Source organism: Volvox carteri, assembly GCF_000143455.1.
Source record: "Volvox carteri f. nagariensis unplaced genomic scaffold VOLCAscaffold_84, whole genome shotgun sequence".
In the NCBI taxonomy this organism is placed as follows: domain Eukaryota; kingdom Viridiplantae; phylum Chlorophyta; class Chlorophyceae; order Chlamydomonadales; family Volvocaceae; genus Volvox; species Volvox carteri.
Genome location: NW_003307627.1, coordinates 65,116 through 84,661, shown reverse-complemented (window position 1 = coordinate 84,661; position 19,546 = coordinate 65,116). Strand labels below are relative to the sequence as shown.

General features: G+C 55.9%; 2 protein-coding genes across 2 annotated transcripts; one reads left to right on the top strand and one right to left on the bottom strand.

Moving 5' to 3' along the window:
• The first annotated feature begins 1,082 nt into the window (after positions 1-1,082).
• Positions 1,083-6,192, top strand: mitc1 (mitochondrial substrate carrier). The gene is made up of 5 exons (XM_002958003.1): positions 1,083-1,675; positions 2,004-2,168; positions 2,377-2,688; positions 2,940-3,017; positions 4,401-6,192. Exons 1-5 carry the CDS (start codon positions 1,118-1,120, stop codon positions 4,494-4,496), a joined length of 1,209 nt encoding a protein of 402 aa, XP_002958049.1. The 5' UTR covers positions 1,083-1,117; the 3' UTR covers positions 4,497-6,192.
• Positions 6,193-16,687: 10,495 nt separating this feature from the next.
• VOLCADRAFT_107929 (uncharacterized protein) lies at positions 16,688-18,277 on the bottom strand (the record flags this gene model as incomplete). The annotated part of the gene is made up of 3 exons (XM_002957979.1): positions 17,886-18,277; positions 17,074-17,099; positions 16,688-16,977 (listed from the first exon to the last, which is right to left on the bottom strand). Exons 1-3 carry the CDS (start codon positions 17,963-17,965, stop codon positions 16,688-16,690), a joined length of 396 nt encoding a protein of 131 aa, XP_002958025.1. The 5' UTR covers positions 17,966-18,277.
• Positions 18,278-19,546: the final 1,269 nt, after the last annotated feature.

Below are 19,546 nucleotides of genomic sequence, written 5' to 3'. Positions count from 1 at the left end.
GAGTGTATGGAGTGGGTTGTGTCATGGTATATGTAAGCTGCGCAGTGCGCCGTGAAAGTGGGCTGGGCTGTCGATCATGGAAGCATGAACGATTTTTTGTGCGTGTGTGTGTGCGTGTATATGTGTGTGTATATGTGTGGTGGATGTCGGGCGGGGCGGAAAGGAACGCTGATCCCCGTCCTTCTAAAGAAGGTGTGTCTATAGGGTGCACAGATTAATTGGTTGGCTGTTAAGTGCGCAGAACCTGACAGTAACTGGTTTATCACTTTACCACCTTGGCTGTCGTGTAGCTGGTTGGTGTTGGGGAAGGCGGCTGTGCTTTGTGGGTTTGTATATGCTGATGTTCACGTTATATATATCCCCCAATCAGCAGTTGGTGATTTGATCATCAAGCAAGCCATCTTGTATTAACGTTGACGATGCGGTTAAACGTGGCTGCGTCGGTTGCGTGCTGGGTGCCATTGAGCATTTGAACTTCCTTGGTCCGCGCTCATAACTAGCCTAGTAATGCGGGCTATGCTCAGCTCCTACATATCTCTTGCTTTCGTTAGTACTTGTTCAATTGTTTCGATATAGTGGCGATAATGCACTCTCCGCCGGTGCCAGCGCAGGAGCGCTCGTCTTATGGATATTTGTGCAGGATGGTCATAATGACAAGTGGACAGCTCATTGCTGGCTGAATGTTTTGTGGTATGTAACAATAATATGTAACCGGGATCTGCCGTTAGAGTTCTGGTCAACTCCGTTTACAGTTGCCACATAATTGGTCAGCCCAACTTTGGCAATATGCTTATTATCCAAAGCTTTGTGTGCCCCAGCACATATGAGTACCTGACCACTGTGCGTCTAGTGTATTATCCCTTCGGAAGCGCGGTAATCGTCGGTGTCCCGGAGCCCGAGAGGAAGCATTTATGTTCGACGATCGACACACCGACCAGCACGTTGCTTGATGCAATAATCATCCGCGTTGTGCAGCGTCTCATTGTGCGACCGCATGGACCCCTTTCTTGGGGTCGCCGACTTTATCGTACGGTTCATTGCAATATGTGCGAGTTTTAAGCAATACCATCCTCGAAACCTCTATTAAGCAAATTAACAAATTAAAGCTGAATAAAATATGGCTTCCATGAGCTCTACTCACGCTGTGACGCTGTTCCAGCCGCAGTTCGCGTTTTCCACGGACAATGGAAACGAGCAGTTTTGCCTGGGCAAGGCACTAAAGTGCAATGCACCGACAGTGGTTTGTATGAGCAAACCACTTGTTACTGCTCCTTGCTCCTTCACCACTCGTGGCTCAGCCGTTGCGGGTCGGAAGCTGGCGTCCCGCCGAGCCATCGCGCGCTCCCGCTTGGCAGCGGCTCCGTTCGCAAGTCTCAGTCTTGCGGCTGTGACCCTTGCGCAACCAGCACCAAAGCAGGAGACCGGCACGGTGGCCGGGAAACAGAATAAGAAGAGTATCGGAGAGGTCATCTCTCTTGCCGGGAAGAAGGCCCTGTCGGGTGGTGTCCCTGGCATGGTTGCTATGGCCATCCAGGTCCTATCGCTGATGTGGCTGCGTACCACAATCAATTACCAGTACCGTTACGGAACGACGACAATGGAGGCTCTGAAGACTCTGTACGCGCAGGGCGGCATCCCGCGCTTTTACCAGGGCTTGTTGCCTGCCCTGATCCAGGTGCATTATTGGCTTGGTGCATGTATGCTTTTGGCCATGCTTAACTTACGCTAAACGTGCAGAGATTTTATGTTGCTTTACGGAACCACTTGTTCATTGCCCTGTTCAACTGTTTCACCCCATAACACGGGCGATAGAAGCAGTAGTCATTCGCCTCTCAATTGACACAAGCCTTGTGTCACACTTGCCCAAACAACTCGCATGGCAATTTCTGGGCCGTTTGTGCCCGGGAAACTCGGGTATCTTCATGGAATGTCATTTAGGCATGCTTTCAGAAGTTCATGTACTTATTTAACCCCGCTGACGTCCACTTTTCCGCGACTCGCAGGGTCCGCTGTCTCGCTTCGGCGACACAGCAGCCAACACAGGCATGCTAGCCCTGTTGGAGGATGTTGACATGCCGGTGGCGTTTAAGACCCTGGCGGCTTCGCTAGCTGCTGGTGCCTTCCGCATTGTCCTAATGCCCGTGGATGCCTGCAAGACCATCTTGCAGGTTCGTTGTTGCTGTGCATAGACAGGAGAAGCTGGAGAGCATTCGGACGTGGGGATTGCGTCATCGTGTGATCCGGGACGAGGGGGCGAGGGGTCACTATAATGCGCCGTACCGGTACTGACTTCTCTCTACGACCACGCCACCGACAATGCTGTTCTCTCAGTTGAAAACCCACATCGAAGAAGCTGTTTGCCTGCTTCCTGTCCAGGTTGAGGGCAAAAGCGGCTTCAAGGCTCTGGTCCACAAGGTGCAGATCGGTGGGCCCACTGTGTTGTTCCATGGCGCCCTGGCCGCCTCGGCCGCGACCTTTGTGGGCCACTACCCTTGGTTCGCCACGTACAACACGCTGAACTCGATGCTGCCCAAGTACGACGAAGATTTGCCAAAGAAGCTTCTGCGCTCAGCTTTCATTGGCTTCTGTTCATCGTTTGTTAGCGACTGCTGCTCGAACTCGATCCGTGTGGTCAAGACAACGAAGCAGACGGCCACCGTGCCCATGACTTACGGGGAGGTGATCAAGGTGGGTTTTGTGCATGTATGGATTGTTGGAGAGTGGTGGGAACAAACAAAAATATGGAACGAAAGAGCGGAATGTACGGGGGTTAGGAACTTAGAACGTGATTGCCAAGATGGATACCTGTTGTTTATCTGGATTGAGTAGTGGGTTTTGCGGCACCCTAGAAGTTTAAGTTTGAGGAGCCTTACTCTAATTGGGAATTAACTTTTAGTTGGGCAACGTCTTTTCCTTTCTGTTATTGCCTCCAACTGCAGGAGATTCTTAAGAAGGATGGCCCCAGCGGGCTCTTCCTGCGCGGCCTGGGAACCAAGATCATCACCAACGGCATCCAGGTGCGTACGACAATGCAGATGTGTGGCACATCGGCAACAAGTCGGGTGTCGGCTTCCTCGAAGCCGGAAAAAGGGCGGCGCCCCCTGCATGCTTGTCAGAGCGCGGGAGGCGGGAAGCCGGGGCTCATAACCTGTTGAAGAGACGGTGTCTCTCTGGAACCTAGCAGACACGGCTAAGAGTCATTGCACGTAGTCGGGAGGTCGGCGACCTGCCATCGACAGCCCCTTGCTTGGGCGTAGACGTATGAGTCTAAGGTGCCGTTACCGGCACACAGCAGGGGCTCGGCCGCCAAGTCCGCGGTCCAGACCGGATGCTCAACGCTCAGCAGACGCAATCGCAGCTTTGCCAGCCATCAGCCTGTTGGCTTTGCGGTCTGGTGCCGCAGCCATAACACACACGGAAAACAACGCCGTACAGCACCGTACACACTGCCTACGGCGCCCCTTCAGGCATTGACCTGCCCATTCGGGCGCCTGCTCACGCGCCCTTGGCGCCCCCCTCAAAGCCTAGCTCGACACACCAAAGCCCGCAGCACGTTCCGGTGCTGTGTATGATGTTTATCCCCGAAGCGCCAGCGGCTTCAGCAATCCACCCCACAGCTGCGCGGCACACTGCAACTCTTCGGAGGCCTCGAGCACTGGCCAAAGTAATTGTAGAAACGAGCAGCTTGCGTCTTTCATAGAGAAATGAAAGCAAATTTGTCGGCCTGCTGGTGGCAAGTCGGAATGCCCGTGCGGGCAAATTGTAAGACAAGCTGGGTGTTCAAGTTATCATGCACCGTCATCTCAAAATTCAATACGCGGCACCTTTTCAGATTAAATTTAGCCCGAGAGGCGTCGACGAGACTTTGACCTCGGTGAATGGTGGCAGCCAAAGTAGTTTGTGCTCATACGATTTTTGTCGGCTACAGGCGAGATACCTTGCAATAGAGAATGCAATATATTACCAATAACGCGTTTCAGCCTGGCGAGATATTATGTTCGGTCCGTTACTCACACACGGCCACACGGACATGGACAATCCTACAGGGCGGGGGCCCCCTTGGGCGCTTCGCGCTGGGGCCCCGCCCAAAAGAAATGAGGCATCCTCTTATCTACTTTTCTCAATCTTCTGTACCGATTTCATGTCCGCCCGCCTGCACTGTTCGTCGTATGGTTTAGTGTCCACGAGGCTTGGTTACTGCTTATCCTCTGCAGCAGCAGCTTGAGAAGGAATACCGACATTCCCCAGCTCCAGTTCCTGTAAGGCTCCGCGTGGATCCGGACTAAAAATGCTGACCAAGCGCGTTGTGCCTCGATCATGTTGCTTATTTTAAGTTGGTCTATTAAAGTATATAATGATGGCCATGATGATTGAGTTTTCTTGAACCTTCCCATCCGCAGGGCATCATGTTCAGTGTTATGTGGCGCCTTGGCCAAGACTATTGGAACAAGCGGGCGGCGGAGAAGGCGGCCGAGGAGAAGGCGGCGGCGAAGTGAGGTGGTGTCTCGATACTGAGGTTATATGGTGTGTTAACCAGCGTCATGCAATTCTTATCGAACAGCCATCAACCAAATGGCATGCTTTGCATGCCAGAAAACTGAAGGTTGCAGGGTGCAGTTGCTGTGTGATCTTGTCGCTGTTTTGTCGGTGACAAGAATCGATAGACGGCGGATTTGCTTGTTTGGTGCTTGTTTGCGGATTTGCCTGTTTCGCGATTTTGGCGCCGCACGCACGTATCGCGAGTGTGGCGGGGAGTCTTGTGTAGTGGTTGGGAGGATGGTATTAGCTTTGATTTGTGGGCAACGGACTGAAATCGGATTGTGCTCTCTCTAGCGTTGCAATGTTCAACGCCGATAAGAGGGGGGTTATCGGCAGCAGCACGCTGACGTCCTCCCCTACTGGATATCTTGCGGCAGTTGCCGGGGCATGGCTCCTGTGATCCTGCTTTCAGGATGCGGCGAAGGTGATGAAGGGGGCTGTGCAACCGCCCATGATGAATCCACACTATCTGGCTTGGAATGGCGTCCCATTCAATCAGTGTTGTATTGGCTACTGCTGCCTTTTGGCGCCATGCTAGCAAATTGTTTAAATTAAATAACTAGGTGATTTTGGTTTACCTGATACAGGCATGGCTGTTATGCAGAGAGGATTGTGAGCAAACGGGGCAGCATGGATTGAAATGGTAGGGCGGCCTGCCTTCTTCGTTCCTCGGCATCTACACATTTAACCTCTGCCCTCGCCTTCCTGCCGTTATTGGTAGTTTTGTTTGTTGGGAAACTAATTGGTTCCATATTCGCGTGCTGGCTAGGCTAATCCCCGCCTATAAAGTAATAACCTTATGGAATCAAGCACAGAAAGGAAAAAGGGTATTATTAATGGCATGAATCGTCATCATACGTTTTTTACTCTTGACGCGCTCTGTTGTGAATTGACATGCGGGTCAATCCGGGCGTTATAGTCCTCAGTTTCAGTGTATGTCGCGTAATTGGAACGGAAGGGAGCAGGTCGTCTGGCCTTCTATCTGTCGGTTGGCGGTTCGTCCGTTGGACGCGTTGGATTTATGAGTAAAGGATCGAGAGAACTGCCACTCTGCGGTGATATTTAATATGTTCCGGTGATGTTGCCGACTGCTCTGAATTTCCAAGGTCCGCACGCCTGTCGCGTAAAAGATTGAGGATGGCGTGGGTATGCAGTTCGCTAATTTCTGTCTCTAGCCATATTGAGGCAGGGTGCGATGTGTTGGGTCAACCATCTTCATTTTACCTGCTAATGTTCTTCGTCCTGCACAGGCGGCGCATGCATAATGGCAAGTAGAGCGTTCTGTTCACTCTTGTGTTCACTCCTTATCGCCGCATTTAATGATGATCCGGCTCTCGACACACTAGTCTCCATCGATGCACCCAAGCCATGTTTGCTCCCGAGGCATTAATCCAGGTGTTCCAGCTAATGAATGCCTGCAGGCATGTGTAATTTGATGCTGAGCGGACCTGACTGGCGCATGGGTTCTTTAATCTCGTTAGTCCCGTTCACCTGTACAAGGATTGGACTTGCTGACAACCTTTCCATTTCATCCCGCTATCCGACGTGCTATGCCCTGCGAGCCCTGGTATGACTGCGGCCGGCGCCCGGAAAGGACATGTGTGTCGAAACCTCTTTACTTAACCAGAGTGACTGTAACTTGCTGATGTTTTTACTCCATTTGGTAGATGACCAGTACGTGTGGTGGGCCCCCCTTTATTATTATTAAGTAGCCTCCAACCCCAGTAGGTTCCCCTGATTCAACAAAATACTTGATGGGCGTTAACCTTTGTTTTGATTACGGAGGAGTGCAGAAGGGTGGCTATGTCCGCCGCTTTAGGTTGTCACCTCAGTTCGGGTTGCGCATGTTGCAAAAAAGGGCCACGGCTCCCATGACTTATCGTGTGCTTTTGGAGCGCAAAACTAAACGCTTCATGAGCTTCATGTCTGAACATTTAGGCAAGTGCAAACATGTTGCGCAAATCATGGCTCATCATATAAGTTGAGGGTAACCACCATGCCGTTACTGAACTACAAGTCACACAAGGTTATGCGTTGTCCTCAATCATATTCAGCAGCTAAGAACGCAACCAACATAAGCATCGGCAACCTTGGGGCTGAGTGGAAAAAGTCAGATACTTTTGGCTGAACGCAAACCTGTTGTTGCTGCTTAGCCAGTCCTTTCAGGAGGAGCTAAATGTACTGGGCTTAGTAGAAGGAGCCTGTTCATGGAGACGCACTCCCTATTCAGCTTGGCTGTGTAGGCCCAGGGACTTTGAGCTTTGAAAAATCGCTCGCGGCCCGTTTCGGACATGTAATTAATCTTGTTTTCAATTCCTTCCTGCTTATTTTTACCCGCAGTTATTTCTTGGCTTCGCCAGACGCGCGCAGACGGGAAAGGCAGGTTGTATCCCCAACAGAGACCAACCAAGCTCCAGGAAGGTCTACTTTCCGGCAACATTTTATGCTGTACCGATAATGAAATGCTCCAAGACGCGCCCACCGCTGTCGTAGAAGCAGCTGGTTCACTCAGGCTGGCATTTACTTCTCATACCTATCCTGTAACTTCTGTATGCATCTGTAATGCAGTGTGTAATTCTCAATTATAACAGGAAAATCCCATCAAGAAAGCACATGATCACATGGCATGGTATGCTTGTGCTATTAATACGGCAACGTTAGTGACCCATCCAGGTTGCCAGGGTACCATCAACAAGTTAGTGTGCTGCATATACAGTGTCGTGTTTGGTTGTCCATTGCATGCGACAGATGTCGACCCGGTAGCCGCCCTCCTAGTTGTTTGAGTAACTTCAAGCACTTGTCCTACGCGCAACTCCGTGTGGCGCATCCGGCATACGTCAAACACGGAACTAGATTAGATATTAAGGTTGCTGTCTGCGCCTAGCGGAGAGGGGCGTCGAAAGCTGCAAGCCATCTGAGGGCTTGGGCCTTTGAAGCTCTGGACAGCGCCTTGGCCGACTGCGGATTCATAAAGCTGCTAGGAAAATCTTACCTTGAGGCGCAGGTGAAGCTTGGGCCCCTTTGGTGAGTGCCAGCGTGCTTACAATGACGCCTTGCTAAGGATTGCGCCTAGTACATCAATGCTTTCCTTTTCCTAGGCTTACTGCCAAATGTTTTGTGCGTCTTTAAGGTGCTCTTTCTTTTCGCTCGTGCGGGCACGGGCGCTTTGCAGATGCATCGGTTTGGTCTCGTATACAGCCAGATTAGTCGGGGCTTATAGTCATGTCGTTTCTTTTTGCAGAATGAGGCGCAACTGAGGGGCCGATGCCGCGGCCGGCATACCACCTTGCCTCTACGCCCTGCGCGGGGCGCCGAAGGGCAGGTGCAGACTCGGAAAAGCGCCTTCATGAAGGCGCCAACCAGTCTTATGTCTCAGCAAGCTCTCATGGTGGCTTTGTCCGGAGCTTTTGGGTCGAGATGCTAAGTCCTCACAACAAGTACAAACAGTTGTCGCACGCCCGGCTTGCCAGCGCTCCATGGCCAGGCGCAGCAATATTTGCCAAGAACAAAATTCTTGCTATTTTCGGTGTGGTATTCTTTGTGCTCGCTTTCTCCACTCCGACGCTTGGAGGAAAGGACGAATATTGCGCATCCGTGGCTAGTGGTTCTTGCCCTTTTTGCGCCACGAGAGCACCTCCTCCTGAAGGATGCAAGGTAACTGATATTCGTCAAGAACCCTAATAACGTTTGCATCCGCTGTCTTGAGTAAACAGGCTGTTGGGCTAGTTTAAGGCGATGCACAGGTCTTGCAGTCGTGTTCACGTACCGCCTTCTCTATACCTGGGACTTTTTTATATGTTGGGGAGGCCTCTTTGGTCGTGGCGCTGCGCGCTGCGACGGACCGAGGCCCTGGTGTGCTTCCCGAGGCCCCTAGTGTGTTTCCGGAACTCAACCTATGCCACTCAACCTACATACCCCTGCATATGTTTCCATCTTCACAGGCAACCCAGGATAACTTCTACGACGAGCGGAAGTTTTGCCTCAATTACACCCAGGGCTTATGTGGTCAGTCCTACACGTATCGTATGGTGGCGCAAAGCAATAAGAGTGTCGTAGGGGGAAGTGTGACTTTGTTCCAGGACACCGCGGACCACCTGATCGTCACCTTCAAGCTCGCGTGCCCGTTCGTTATGCGGCCGGGTGCAACGATGCCCATCGATCCCTTGGTGGACGAGGGGAACGCAGTTGGCGTCTTCGTGTGGAACACAACGCGCATGGAGTATAGGTACCAGTACAGCGACGGGGTAGCCGCCTACTCGGGAGTCTTCTCCTGCCTGTCCGTGGTCATCAAGCTGAGAAACGTGTGCAACCCGGCTTGCTCCCAGTTCTCGAACGATCCGTTCGCCATTCTAAACGGAATGTGCTTGCCGGACCTCGCTAGTGGTGAGTGCCCTGCGGGCGACGTCAGCAGGCAGCGTGCCTTGGTGGTCCAGCCTTACTTCAACGCCTATGCAATAACTAGGCTGTGCGGATCTACCGGTCCCACGCTGTTCGTCCTGGACGGAGGAGAGCCCGGGGGGTTTGTGAAATGGGACCCGCTGGCGTGCGGCCCCGCCGGCACCCCACTGCGCTCACCACCTCCGCCACCACCGTTGCCACCGATTCCGCAAGCTTCACGAGACAATGAGTTACCGGCGGATCTCCCGGTAGCTTATCCGCCACCACCAGTAAACCGTGGTGGTACAGAGCCAGGATGGCCGCCAAAACTGCCAGGCCTCCCACCAACACCTCCCAACCCTGCGCCAAAATTGCCGCCGTCGCCACTGCTGCCTAGTCCAAGGTTGCCGCTGCCTTCACCTCCTACGCCGCCACCGTCCCCAACGCCTCGCGCCCCGCCACCAAGGCCGGCGCCACCGCGTTTCGGGTCTCCTCGTCCACCACCACCCCTCCCATCCCCGCGTGTTCTCCTGGAGAGCCCGCCTTCAGAAACGGAGGAGGGCGACTTCACCCCGCCGCCTCCAGCCTCTTTACCCCCTTCCCGGCATCCGCATCCGCCGCCTTCACCGCGCCCCATCGACGATAATGGCCGGGGCCTGGGCCCTAAAAGTACCGAACCTCCTCAGCTTATAACAGCACCTTTCCCTCCCTCTCCTGCGCTCGACCAACCGTCACCGCCAGTCCACAGCAACGGTGCTAAAAGTTTTCTGACATCGGCTGGCATTGGCGTGCTCGTGGGTTGCAGTGCAGTAGTACTGGCACTGTTGTGCGGCTGCGGTGTCACTGTATACGTTTTCTGCCGCCGCAGCAGACGCGAGCCTCGCAGTGAAAACGGCGATGAGGAGGATCAGGGCGACGCCGGCTGCAACGACCAAGACGACCGCTCCCTGAGCAACTTCTCCTTCCCAAACCTGCAGCAGGGGAACGAAAAGGAGCGCAGCCCCAGCAGCTGCGGCGCAGCCAGCTTCAGCGCGGGCATGACGTTTGCCGATGTGGAGCGCGGCAGCGAGTCGAACATCCCGGACGGCAGCGCCACCAGCTTGAGTGGGTGCAGCAGTCTGTCGCTGGGGCCATCCAGTTTCCAGGGCGACCTGCCGTCATCATCGCAGCCATCCAAGGTATGCGATGGTGTTTTAGTAATAAGAACACACAGGTGGATTTTGCGACTGGTGCACAAGGGGAAAGATTACTGTCACCGCGAGTTGTCAAGTAGCCAAAAGCACGTATACGATTTGAAGCCTGCAGCTAGGTAAATGAAAGCGCACAACCAATTGCTACTCCAGGGGTAGTGAGTGCTGCGATGTTCGGGAAAATATAGTACTTGATGTAAAACCTAATTCTGCTACCATGCTCTGCGCTCTCGCGCCATCCTTGAGGGTATCGTCGGGATTTCTTCGCTCGTGTAATTTGTTTTGTTGTTAGGATTTTTGGCAGTGCTGCACCTTTACGAAGAGGTTGTGTGGATTACTCAGGGCCGATGTATGACGTGAGATGGCCCACGACAAAACGCTTCGTTGCCTTACTGCGCACCCTTTTTTTGGTTACCTCGTCAGGTGTGCCTCCAGTTGGATGAGAGCAGAATGCCCGCCAGTCCTCTGCCGACTTCGAAAGACCTGCTGAGTATGCATGCCGCCCAGGCCGTGGCCATGCACGAGCAGGCAAAGTATATGGCTGCCACTGGCGGCGCCGGCGCTAATGTTGCACCGGCGCCACCCAAGCCGGCTAAAGTCGCCCCTGCCAAGCCGCCACGGAGCCCTGCTGCGGCGCAGACGCCGTCCCCGCAGACGCCGTCCCCGCAGGCGCCGGCGCCGCAGGCGCACACACCTCCCGAGTCCCTTGCGAGAGGTGGCGGTGTCTGCAGCGGCAGCGATATTGAGCTCATCAAGCGCCGCGGTCGTAGCGTTGCAAAAGCGAAAATCTCTGTGGCAGACTGCCAGTCGGTTGATTTCGTTCCGCCGGCTACGGAGGATGAGGACGGCAATGAGCAGGGTGTTTCGGGCAGCAGCGTGTTTAATTACATTGAAGACAAAGCTACGACGGCGGTCGCTATCGCTTCCGTTGCCAAGCTCGGCTCGGATATTTCGCTTGCCGCAGCTGAGGCGGGCAATCATGATGGCAGCCAGGTACCACCGCAGCCGCCCGTACAGCAGCCATCCTTATTCAGCCGAATGAGCAGCGCCCTGCGCCGTGGCGGCGGTGGAGGCGGCAATATCACTGTCCTTGCGACAAGTGATGCACAGGAGCGCGATGGCAGCTGCAGCCGCACTCCAAGCCCCACGAAGCCCGGTGTGCCCTCCTCGCCAACCAACAAACGCGGACTCCTCGCGCGAATTAAGAGTGAGGGGCTGCCGACGGGCGTCAGCATTGCGCTCACGCAGCGCAGCAAGCCGAGCGGGTCTTCTCAAGTCGCTCCCCCTCTGGCTGCTGCTGCTCCTGCAACTGCTGCTGTCGGTGGAACGGCTGTCGGTGGACCGGCAACTGGAGATGGCCACTATCCATCGGTCTTTGCTGTACCTCCGGATGCCAATCCCGCCTCGCTAGTTTTCACTTGCAACCGCCCTTCTGAACTTAGCAGCAACGGTAACAGCAGCGGCGACAACCCCTATCCCCCCTTGTTCAGCAAACATCAGGCCGCCACAACTGTCACCACGCCCCGCATCGGGGTACCGGCGGCAACGCCGCTGCCGGGCCGCCGGCCGCAGCCGCAGCTTGCCACAATTTGCAGCCGGGGTCCAGTGGTCTTTCCGGAGAGCACCTTCGCAACGCATGCTCCGCTTGACCTGGATGATGACAACGAGGGCGAACGCGTGTCAGCCGGCAGCCTGGGGGCGTATGGCTCGAAAGCAATGTCCCAGAGCCCCGTGCAGAGGCAGTCGTCCTCAACGTCGAGCTCCGTGGTGACTCTGTCCAGCCCGTCGTTGAGGGTGCTGTCCAGCTCTAACAGCTGCAGCGCTGCGGGCGCCGTTGCAGTGGCGGGGCCAGCGCCAGCGACGGGGCAGCAGCTTGGACCTCGCCGAGACGTAGATTCTTCGGCAAGGACCGGCAGCCCGGGTGGTGGCGGAGACCACGAGGGAGATGTGACACCGCGGCTTGGCTCAAGCGGGTGTCTTGCGTCAGATGTGTCGCTGCCCATGATGCCAACGCCCAACATCGCAGCGGCAGCGGTGGATGGAGTGTCCTGGCAGGCTTCCCGAGTGTCGTTGCCGCAATCGCCGCCACGGTTGACGTCGTCTACTTCCATGGCGGCAGCTGCAGAGGCGGCAGCCAGCGCATTTGCGGTCAGCAACGGCAGCTCAGGCGGCGACGGGCTGGGTACCGATGGAGGTGGAGGTGGTTCATCCCCCAACCGTGACGCGGGCTACTCGGGCGGAGTCGGAGCGGGCGGTGGTGGTGTTTCCTGTGCCGGCGCCGACTCCAGCGGCGGCAGCCCTTTCCGCAATGGGGCAGGCGTTGGCAGTGCGCCGGGCACGCCGCCCACGCTGCCACCTCTGCCGTCTGCGTCGTCTCTGCAGCCGCCGCCGCTGTTGGCAGTCGCGCTCCCGGAGCCTCTTCAATTGCCGGTTGTCACGACGTCGCCCGTTAAGCTCCGCAGCGGTGGCAGCATCACGCAAGTCCCGCTGCCGCCGCCGCCACCGCCGCACTTGCAGCCCCTCGATGGGCCCTACGGCTCGCTCGTCCGACCGCCGCAACCTATGGCGCTGCAGACACGTAATAACTTACCATCGCCGAGCCATAGCTCCTTTGCCATTAGCGGTGGTGCCGCCTCGCCGCCGTGCCTCAGCAGCGGAAGCAGCAGCCCCACGCGGCTGTCGCAGCCAATGAGCCCGGCGCCTGGACAGCCTCATGGGAGTGGCCTCTCGCCACATAGCACCTCCCCACGTCGCCATGCCAGCTCCGCAGCTCTGCAGCCGCCGCTGGCCACCGCCGGCTCCGGCGGCGTTACCACGTCACCGCCGCTGCATCCGACAGGCAGCGTGAGCAACAGGCTGAGCAGCAGTCTCAGCAGCCCGCCAGCTGACGCGTCCGGCAACGGAGCTGGCAGCGCTGGCGGTGGCCTCACATCACAGCTCCAATCGACTGGTTCGCTCCCGGCGATGGGTGTGCACAGTAGCTTTGTAAAGTCATCGTCTGCGTCGTCGTGGGGCTCTGCAGTGCCGCAGTTCCTGGACGTGGATAGCATCCGGAGATATTGCGGCAGGACCTCCTCGGGGGGCAACGGTGAGCAGCTGGCGGAGAAGTGGGGCTGCAGACCGACAGGCGAGGAGATGCCGCTTGGCGGCGCCGGCCGCGACGGACTGAATGCGGTGTACAACGCTCTGTGCAAGCTGGAGCCGGGCGCGGTGTTTTGCAGCAAGTAAGCAACGTTATGCTTTCGCGTGTGCTTGCAATACTGCCTCTTGCCTTTTCCAATGCATGGGGCATGGGTTGGGTCCCGTTTATTGGCGTGTAATGTGTCATTCACAACGGAACACGTGCAGGAACCCACCCCGAATCCTATGCCTCTCCTTAGCCTCCCATGTAAGCGGTCAGTCAGGATTTAGATCGCACTCTGTTTTTTTGTTATTGTCGACGATTGTATCACCAGGTACAAGATCCGTGAGACGCCCGTTCTGGGCCGGCACAGCGTTGTCCTACTCGCCAAGAACGTTTATAGCAAGACCCGCGTGGCTATCAAATTCCACGCCAACCGGCTGCAATACGAGCGGGAGAGGGATATGCTGCAGGCGCTGTCGTCCATGCACGTGCCGGCGCTTCATGAGCCTCTGGACGGGCCGCAGCTGTCGGCTCTGGGCCTACCGGCGGCCCTGGTGATGGAAGCTGGGCGCTGCACATTGACGGACTGGCTGCGTGGCGATGGTGGCGGCGCGCCACGGGACCTGCTGTCACTGAAGGCTGCGCTACACCAAATTTTGGCTGCGCTGGTGCACTTACATAGCCGCCGGATTGTGCACCGTGATATTAAGCCCGCCAACATCATGTGGTGGGTCGTCTATGACTCCTGGTTGCCAATCGACATTGCACTAGGTTGGCCCCTCTTTTGGTTGCCACCCATACGGTCCGCTTTGGACGTCAGATCTACCCTTCTTTGTTTTCAGCTATTTCGTGGCCACTGCACCCTGAGGTACTTGCTCCGCTGAGATTACCCGCTGAGGATCGCGCTGGTGTGCCACCATTACCCAGCCCTCATTGTTAATTTTGCTTCGTTGCCACCTATGGCATCGCCGTTGTTGCCATGCCTCCACACAGGTTTGAGGGCCCGCACCGTTTTAAGCTCATCGATCTTGCAGAGGCAGCGATTGTAGGCGAGGCAGCACTGCCCTGCTGCACACCGCTCTACTCTGCGCCCGAGCAGATCAAGTCGGCGCTTGAGGGACTGCGCAGCCCGGCAGCTGTTACGCCTGCAGTGGACATGTGGTCATTCGGTATTGTGGCATACGAGGTCCTTAGCGGCGGATCGCGGTTCTATGGCCCCTCGCCATCGCTGCCAGAGGTGCTCGAGGCGGTGTTTGGGCACCGGCTGTTGCCAAGCGAGGGCGAGAATGCTCTGGCTAGCTTCGAACTCACGCAGGTGAGGACGGAACCGCCGTTAATTCTGTGTAGAGGACGTATGTTCCGTTCCTCCTTCCTGCCTTGTCGGCCTTCCTTTAAGGTTGGATAACGCGACGACTGTCCGCTGTTCAGTCTTTCACAACAACTACCCGCTGCTCCATTTCCAAGCTTAAGGTTCCCGCCGTTCCTCTTTTTGGCCATCCAGATCCTCCCTTTTCTCTTCATGCGCTCACAGGCCCGGCGGTTGATCTCCAACTTGGTGGTCCGCTCGCCAGCACAGCGCTGGTCCGCGGCCACCTGCCATCGCAATGCGCTCTTCGCTAGCGGCGACGATACAGATCAGCAGGCTGCCAAGTGGGACTCCATGCTCAGCCGGATCTCAGAAGTCCACCAGACCGTCAGCATCACCTCAGCGGAAATCCGCACTGCTCAGATGGCCATAAGCATTACCATCTGTGAGGCCACACCATCGAGCCCCGGCGGCAGCCCTCGCCTCAATCGCGTCGTGTCCGCCGCCTCAAACTCTTCCGCGGGTCCCTCAACCGGTGGACCGCCGCGCCTACACCACATGGACTCGTGCAGAATTTCTCGCCGGGTTGCCTACAAGGAGGTGCCCATGATGTCGGATGACTGCCTGCCCGGCGTGCCCATTTTCATGCTGCTGCTGCGTAAGCAGTACCAGATACGCATCACGGTGGCCCACGCACGTGGTCTCAAGCTCGACATTTGCAACATTGAGCATCTGAAGCTGACCACGCCGGACAACCAGGTGCAGGTGCTGCCGGTGCGGCTGGAGACGGGCCTGCGTGACGGCGGTGTGGAGTACGTGGCGGACTGGGACCCGGGATCCTCGCATTCCAAGCACCTGCTGGTGGTAACGGAAAGCGAGGGGCCCATCCAGCGGCGTGTCGTGTTTTTGAACGCGGAGTTGGTGGTGCAGTTGTCCGGCGTGCTTCAACCAATGTCGGTGAATACAATGCTGTACGTCGTGATTGAAAAACAAAGCTTCCGGTACAATGTTGCCAAGTTGAAGCTGTGGACCGCTGATCGGTGGAACCAGGCGCCGCAGTGGATGCGGGATGTGGCCAAGGGCACGACGGTGCTGGTGCGGGTTGCGGGCAATGTGGTGGGCGTGTGATGGAAGGTGCGGAGGAAAGGAGAGGAAGGAGAGGAAGGAGGAGCCATGGGACCGACCGGATGGGGTCCAGTTGTGGGAGGGCATCGGCGGCAGGAAGAGCTAATTGCAAAGGCTGCTGTGGCAATTACTACTCGGCCGCCTGGCCCGTGGCACAGTCGTTGGTGCAGGCTAAGAGGAATCTCCGGGAAATCGTACGGGTTTGCTAATCGATGGACTTCTTGCAAGTGCCGGGCTGGGTCAGTATGGAAGTGTGGGTGTGTGCTGTGAATTGGCCGATGGAAGGAAAGGCCGTGGATCCTGTGAGAAGCTCAGTAGGGTTCTGGAAGGTAGGGCAAGATGAAGAATCCCTGCAGTTTTTGTACCGATATGTCCTGATACGGCACATGGTGTTTCTGCTAATACATAGGCACATAGAGCATGAGAAAATGAAGGTCTTCATGAACGAGGGGCTGGGACACATGGCCAGGTAGGGAAGGGGCTAAGAGAGCTGCGCTTGCTCCTCAGGAGGACGAGGGGTATACAGCCTTGGAAGGGGGAACGAGGACGGGTGAGGGCTAGGAAGTCGCTAATTAGGTCAGCGCTGTGTACAACCGATTTAGGTCGCTGCGCCCGTAGTAGAGGTGGTATTGGGGGAACGCACGTGTTGGGCTGTCAGGAGGCTTGTGAAAGGGGGGGAGTTGGGGAATCTGTATGCATTCCTATTTGAATTGTTTCCCCTCGGAGTGCAGCGGTCCGCGATATGTTCCATTGCTTCCTGACTGCGGTGTTGTTTGTTTAAGGTCTGTGGTCCCATCGATTTGCTTTCCCGTGATAAGTGGAGCGTATCGTGGCTCTTTTGATCCTATGGTTAGCGTTGGGCGTGCGGGGTACGCCTCTGCCTTTGTAGGTGACGCTGTGGGGCGCCCAGGTGGCGCCTAGGTGGCGCGTTAGAGAAAAAAGTTATTAAACGTAAAAGGTGTTGGCTACTATAGGCCTCGTGTGGTGGCAGGATGGTGCTGCTGGGGTAGGTTGCACGCGACAAGGTCACGTGATTTCTGGTGTGGCCTTTGCAAAGCCACTCGCATAGCTCTGATTCGATTGTTTGTATGCAATGTTTGCCGGCGATTGTCCAACTTGCCGCTCGCTTTGCGAGAGGATCGTTCCGAGGAGCGACTGAAGTCGTGTAGTTGGTTTGCAGGCGGTGACTGGGCCACTTAATCGGCCACAATCGATCTGCGCCGGTAGTGTGCCTGCGGGTCTCGCTGTGCTCGAAACGGTTCGCAGAGTCTCAATGTACGCGAGCGCTGGCTGGCTCCTCAGGTTGCTGTGTGTTCCTGGGGAGGGGGTTGTACATGGGAGGGTGCGATGGCGGAGGCTGCATCAGCTGTAGCTGGAAGAGGCTTTTGCGATTCGGTCAATCCAAGGCGCACCTGTACATTCGTTCCTTCCGTTTCCTCTGATGGGGAAATGGTGTCATGCATGGTGTTATCGCGTCGTCTTGGTGTCACGGAGAGCAGAAGAATACCGCGCGACGGAGCTCAAGTGAAGATGTCAGAATTGTAGCTTCTCGGTGTGGGGTAGCAGCGTAGGATGATTTTTCGGGCAGCTTGTGTGCGTGCTGTTCAGTTGTGATGGCTTGTGAGATTAAGCCAGTGCAAGGGCAGCTGGCAGGTTGATGCAGGGGCTGCGGCGCTTAAAGGCGCTTCTGCAGCTTGTGAGCACTTGGAAGCAGCAGTTAATTATGCCTGTGAAGAGTCCTTGGAGCGGGCTCTGAAGGAATGTGAAAGAGATGGCGGCACGGCAGGTTGGCAACTTTCGGCAGCTTAGCTGGTCGGCGGGGTGGAGGGGGTTCCATCTCTTGCTTGCTAGCGTTTCGAATAAACCTTGTTGGATGTTCACTATCATCCTGGATACGCAGCGACCATTAAAGTTGTGTTTTTTATCATCAACTTCATCGGCGTCATGCTGATGTTGCTGTGTCTCGCTTGACTGAAAAACACATCCCCACATGCACATGCTGGACCATTGACCTACATCGAGTGGATGGGGAACAGCGCAGGCCAGAAGCCTTCCTGTGATATGCTTGGTCAATGTCTCGCGCCGAGGCAGCGGACCGGGCATCATCGCTGCTGTAGATGGGAGTCACTTTTTCCACCCCTGTTCTGTTCTGTGCTTCTCTTTCTTTGTCTTTCCATCTATCTGTCTCTCTTTCCTGCGCAGGCTCTGTCGCCAGGGCCCGCACCGGTTGGTTAGTACGCCTTGGGTCCTCGGAGGACTTCTCCCCTCCGCGACTGGCATGCTGCGGGTTTCGGACGCGACCATGTGCTGGGCTGGGCGTAGCAATGTGTTGCGTTACTTATCGGCTGAAAAGGATGTAAAATGGATGCCGGTGGATGGGTGATGTGGATTTTTATTCCATCAGCAGCCGAAACTGGCTGCGTATACGGACGCTTCTGTGTGCGGGAATCGGGAGGGTAGCCGTTGTGCAGCCAACCCCTTATTTCCAGCTGAGGAGGACTTACGGTGCTGCAGCCTCCTTTTACAGTCTGCCTGTCCATGGTTGAAAAGGTCATGTTTTCGGCGTGATGACTAGCTCCTCTATGCTCAGCTTATCCATGATTGAAGGGTAGGCTCTTTTTATTTTGCGTTGAAGGGTGCCGCGGAGGCGGGGCGATCCTTATGCCAGCAATGCCCCAACAGTGCGCCGCATTGCGGAACAGTGTGTTGCGATGCGGGATGAGCACGGCCGGGGGCACCCGCTGCTGTTGCCGCGTCCGGCCGCCCTCCTCGCTCTCTCAGCCCGTCCCTTCGCTGTGGCTACTAACGCGTTTGGCATTCCGTACCGCGTTGCGTTCTCATATATGGGGACTATATGGGGACGGAGTGATGACGGGTCGGGACGGGACGGTGGCTTTGGGCAAAGCCGGTCGCGCGCCATGGGGGGAAAGGCTTTAACCGTTTCTGTCGACGCGCCGAGAAGTGCATCTATTTCGTTGGAGTCGTTGCTGAACGCCAGCAGCTCTTCTTGTGGCGGGTTGTTTATCGTTGTGTCAAGCCTCGCTTTATTTGCTGGTGCGTTGATCGGATGGTACAATTTTGGCCATGGGCCTTGTCGCCCTGCACGGACTGTGACTGGGGCAATGGGGTGGCTTGCGATCTCAAGGAGGGGTTGCTGCCGGCAACGGCAGAGGCAATCCCGAAGGCTTTCTTGGCAAAACAGGGACGTGTGTTCTTTGGGCAGTCTTGCCACATCTCACATGCTCGCATCCTAAACGCATATCCAGAGCATGGCAAGTCCTCTGTTTTCCTTGTTGTATCACGACGCGTACAAAATTTCTCCCGAGTGGAAACGCGGCAGACTTCGTGAACTTCTCCTCGCAGCTGCTTGCTTGTTTCCAGGAATGGACGAAGGGTGTGCGCGGGCGGATTTCAGTTTCAGTGCGTGTGACGCTGTGTGCCGAATATGTGTAAAGTAGGCTCAGTTTAGCATTGGCATTGGCACATCTCGTCCCAAGTCGGAAAGTGGTCGAATATGAAGTAGGCATGGATGGGCTCGGGCAGGGTAGAGGTGGCGCCTAAGCTGCTGAAGGCATGTGCCGAAAGGAAGAGGGCAGCTTTTGCATTCTTTGTCCTGTGCAGATGGGAAGTTGCTGCTGAAGGGACCAGGGCGTCCTTGTAGGAGTTGCCAGTTGTTTGATGCCATTCCTACCTTGCCGGTCGTATGCTCTGGAACTTGTGGCTTTGTCGCGTTGTGGGCATACAGGTAGGGCGCCATTTGTAGCAATATAAGGGGTAGCCGTGTATGCTGCCTTGAGAAGTATTAACTCTTGAACATTTGTCCTTCACCGCTATCCTCATCTAGGGGCGATAGGGGCTACGTGAACTTGACTAGGTCTTGGTACA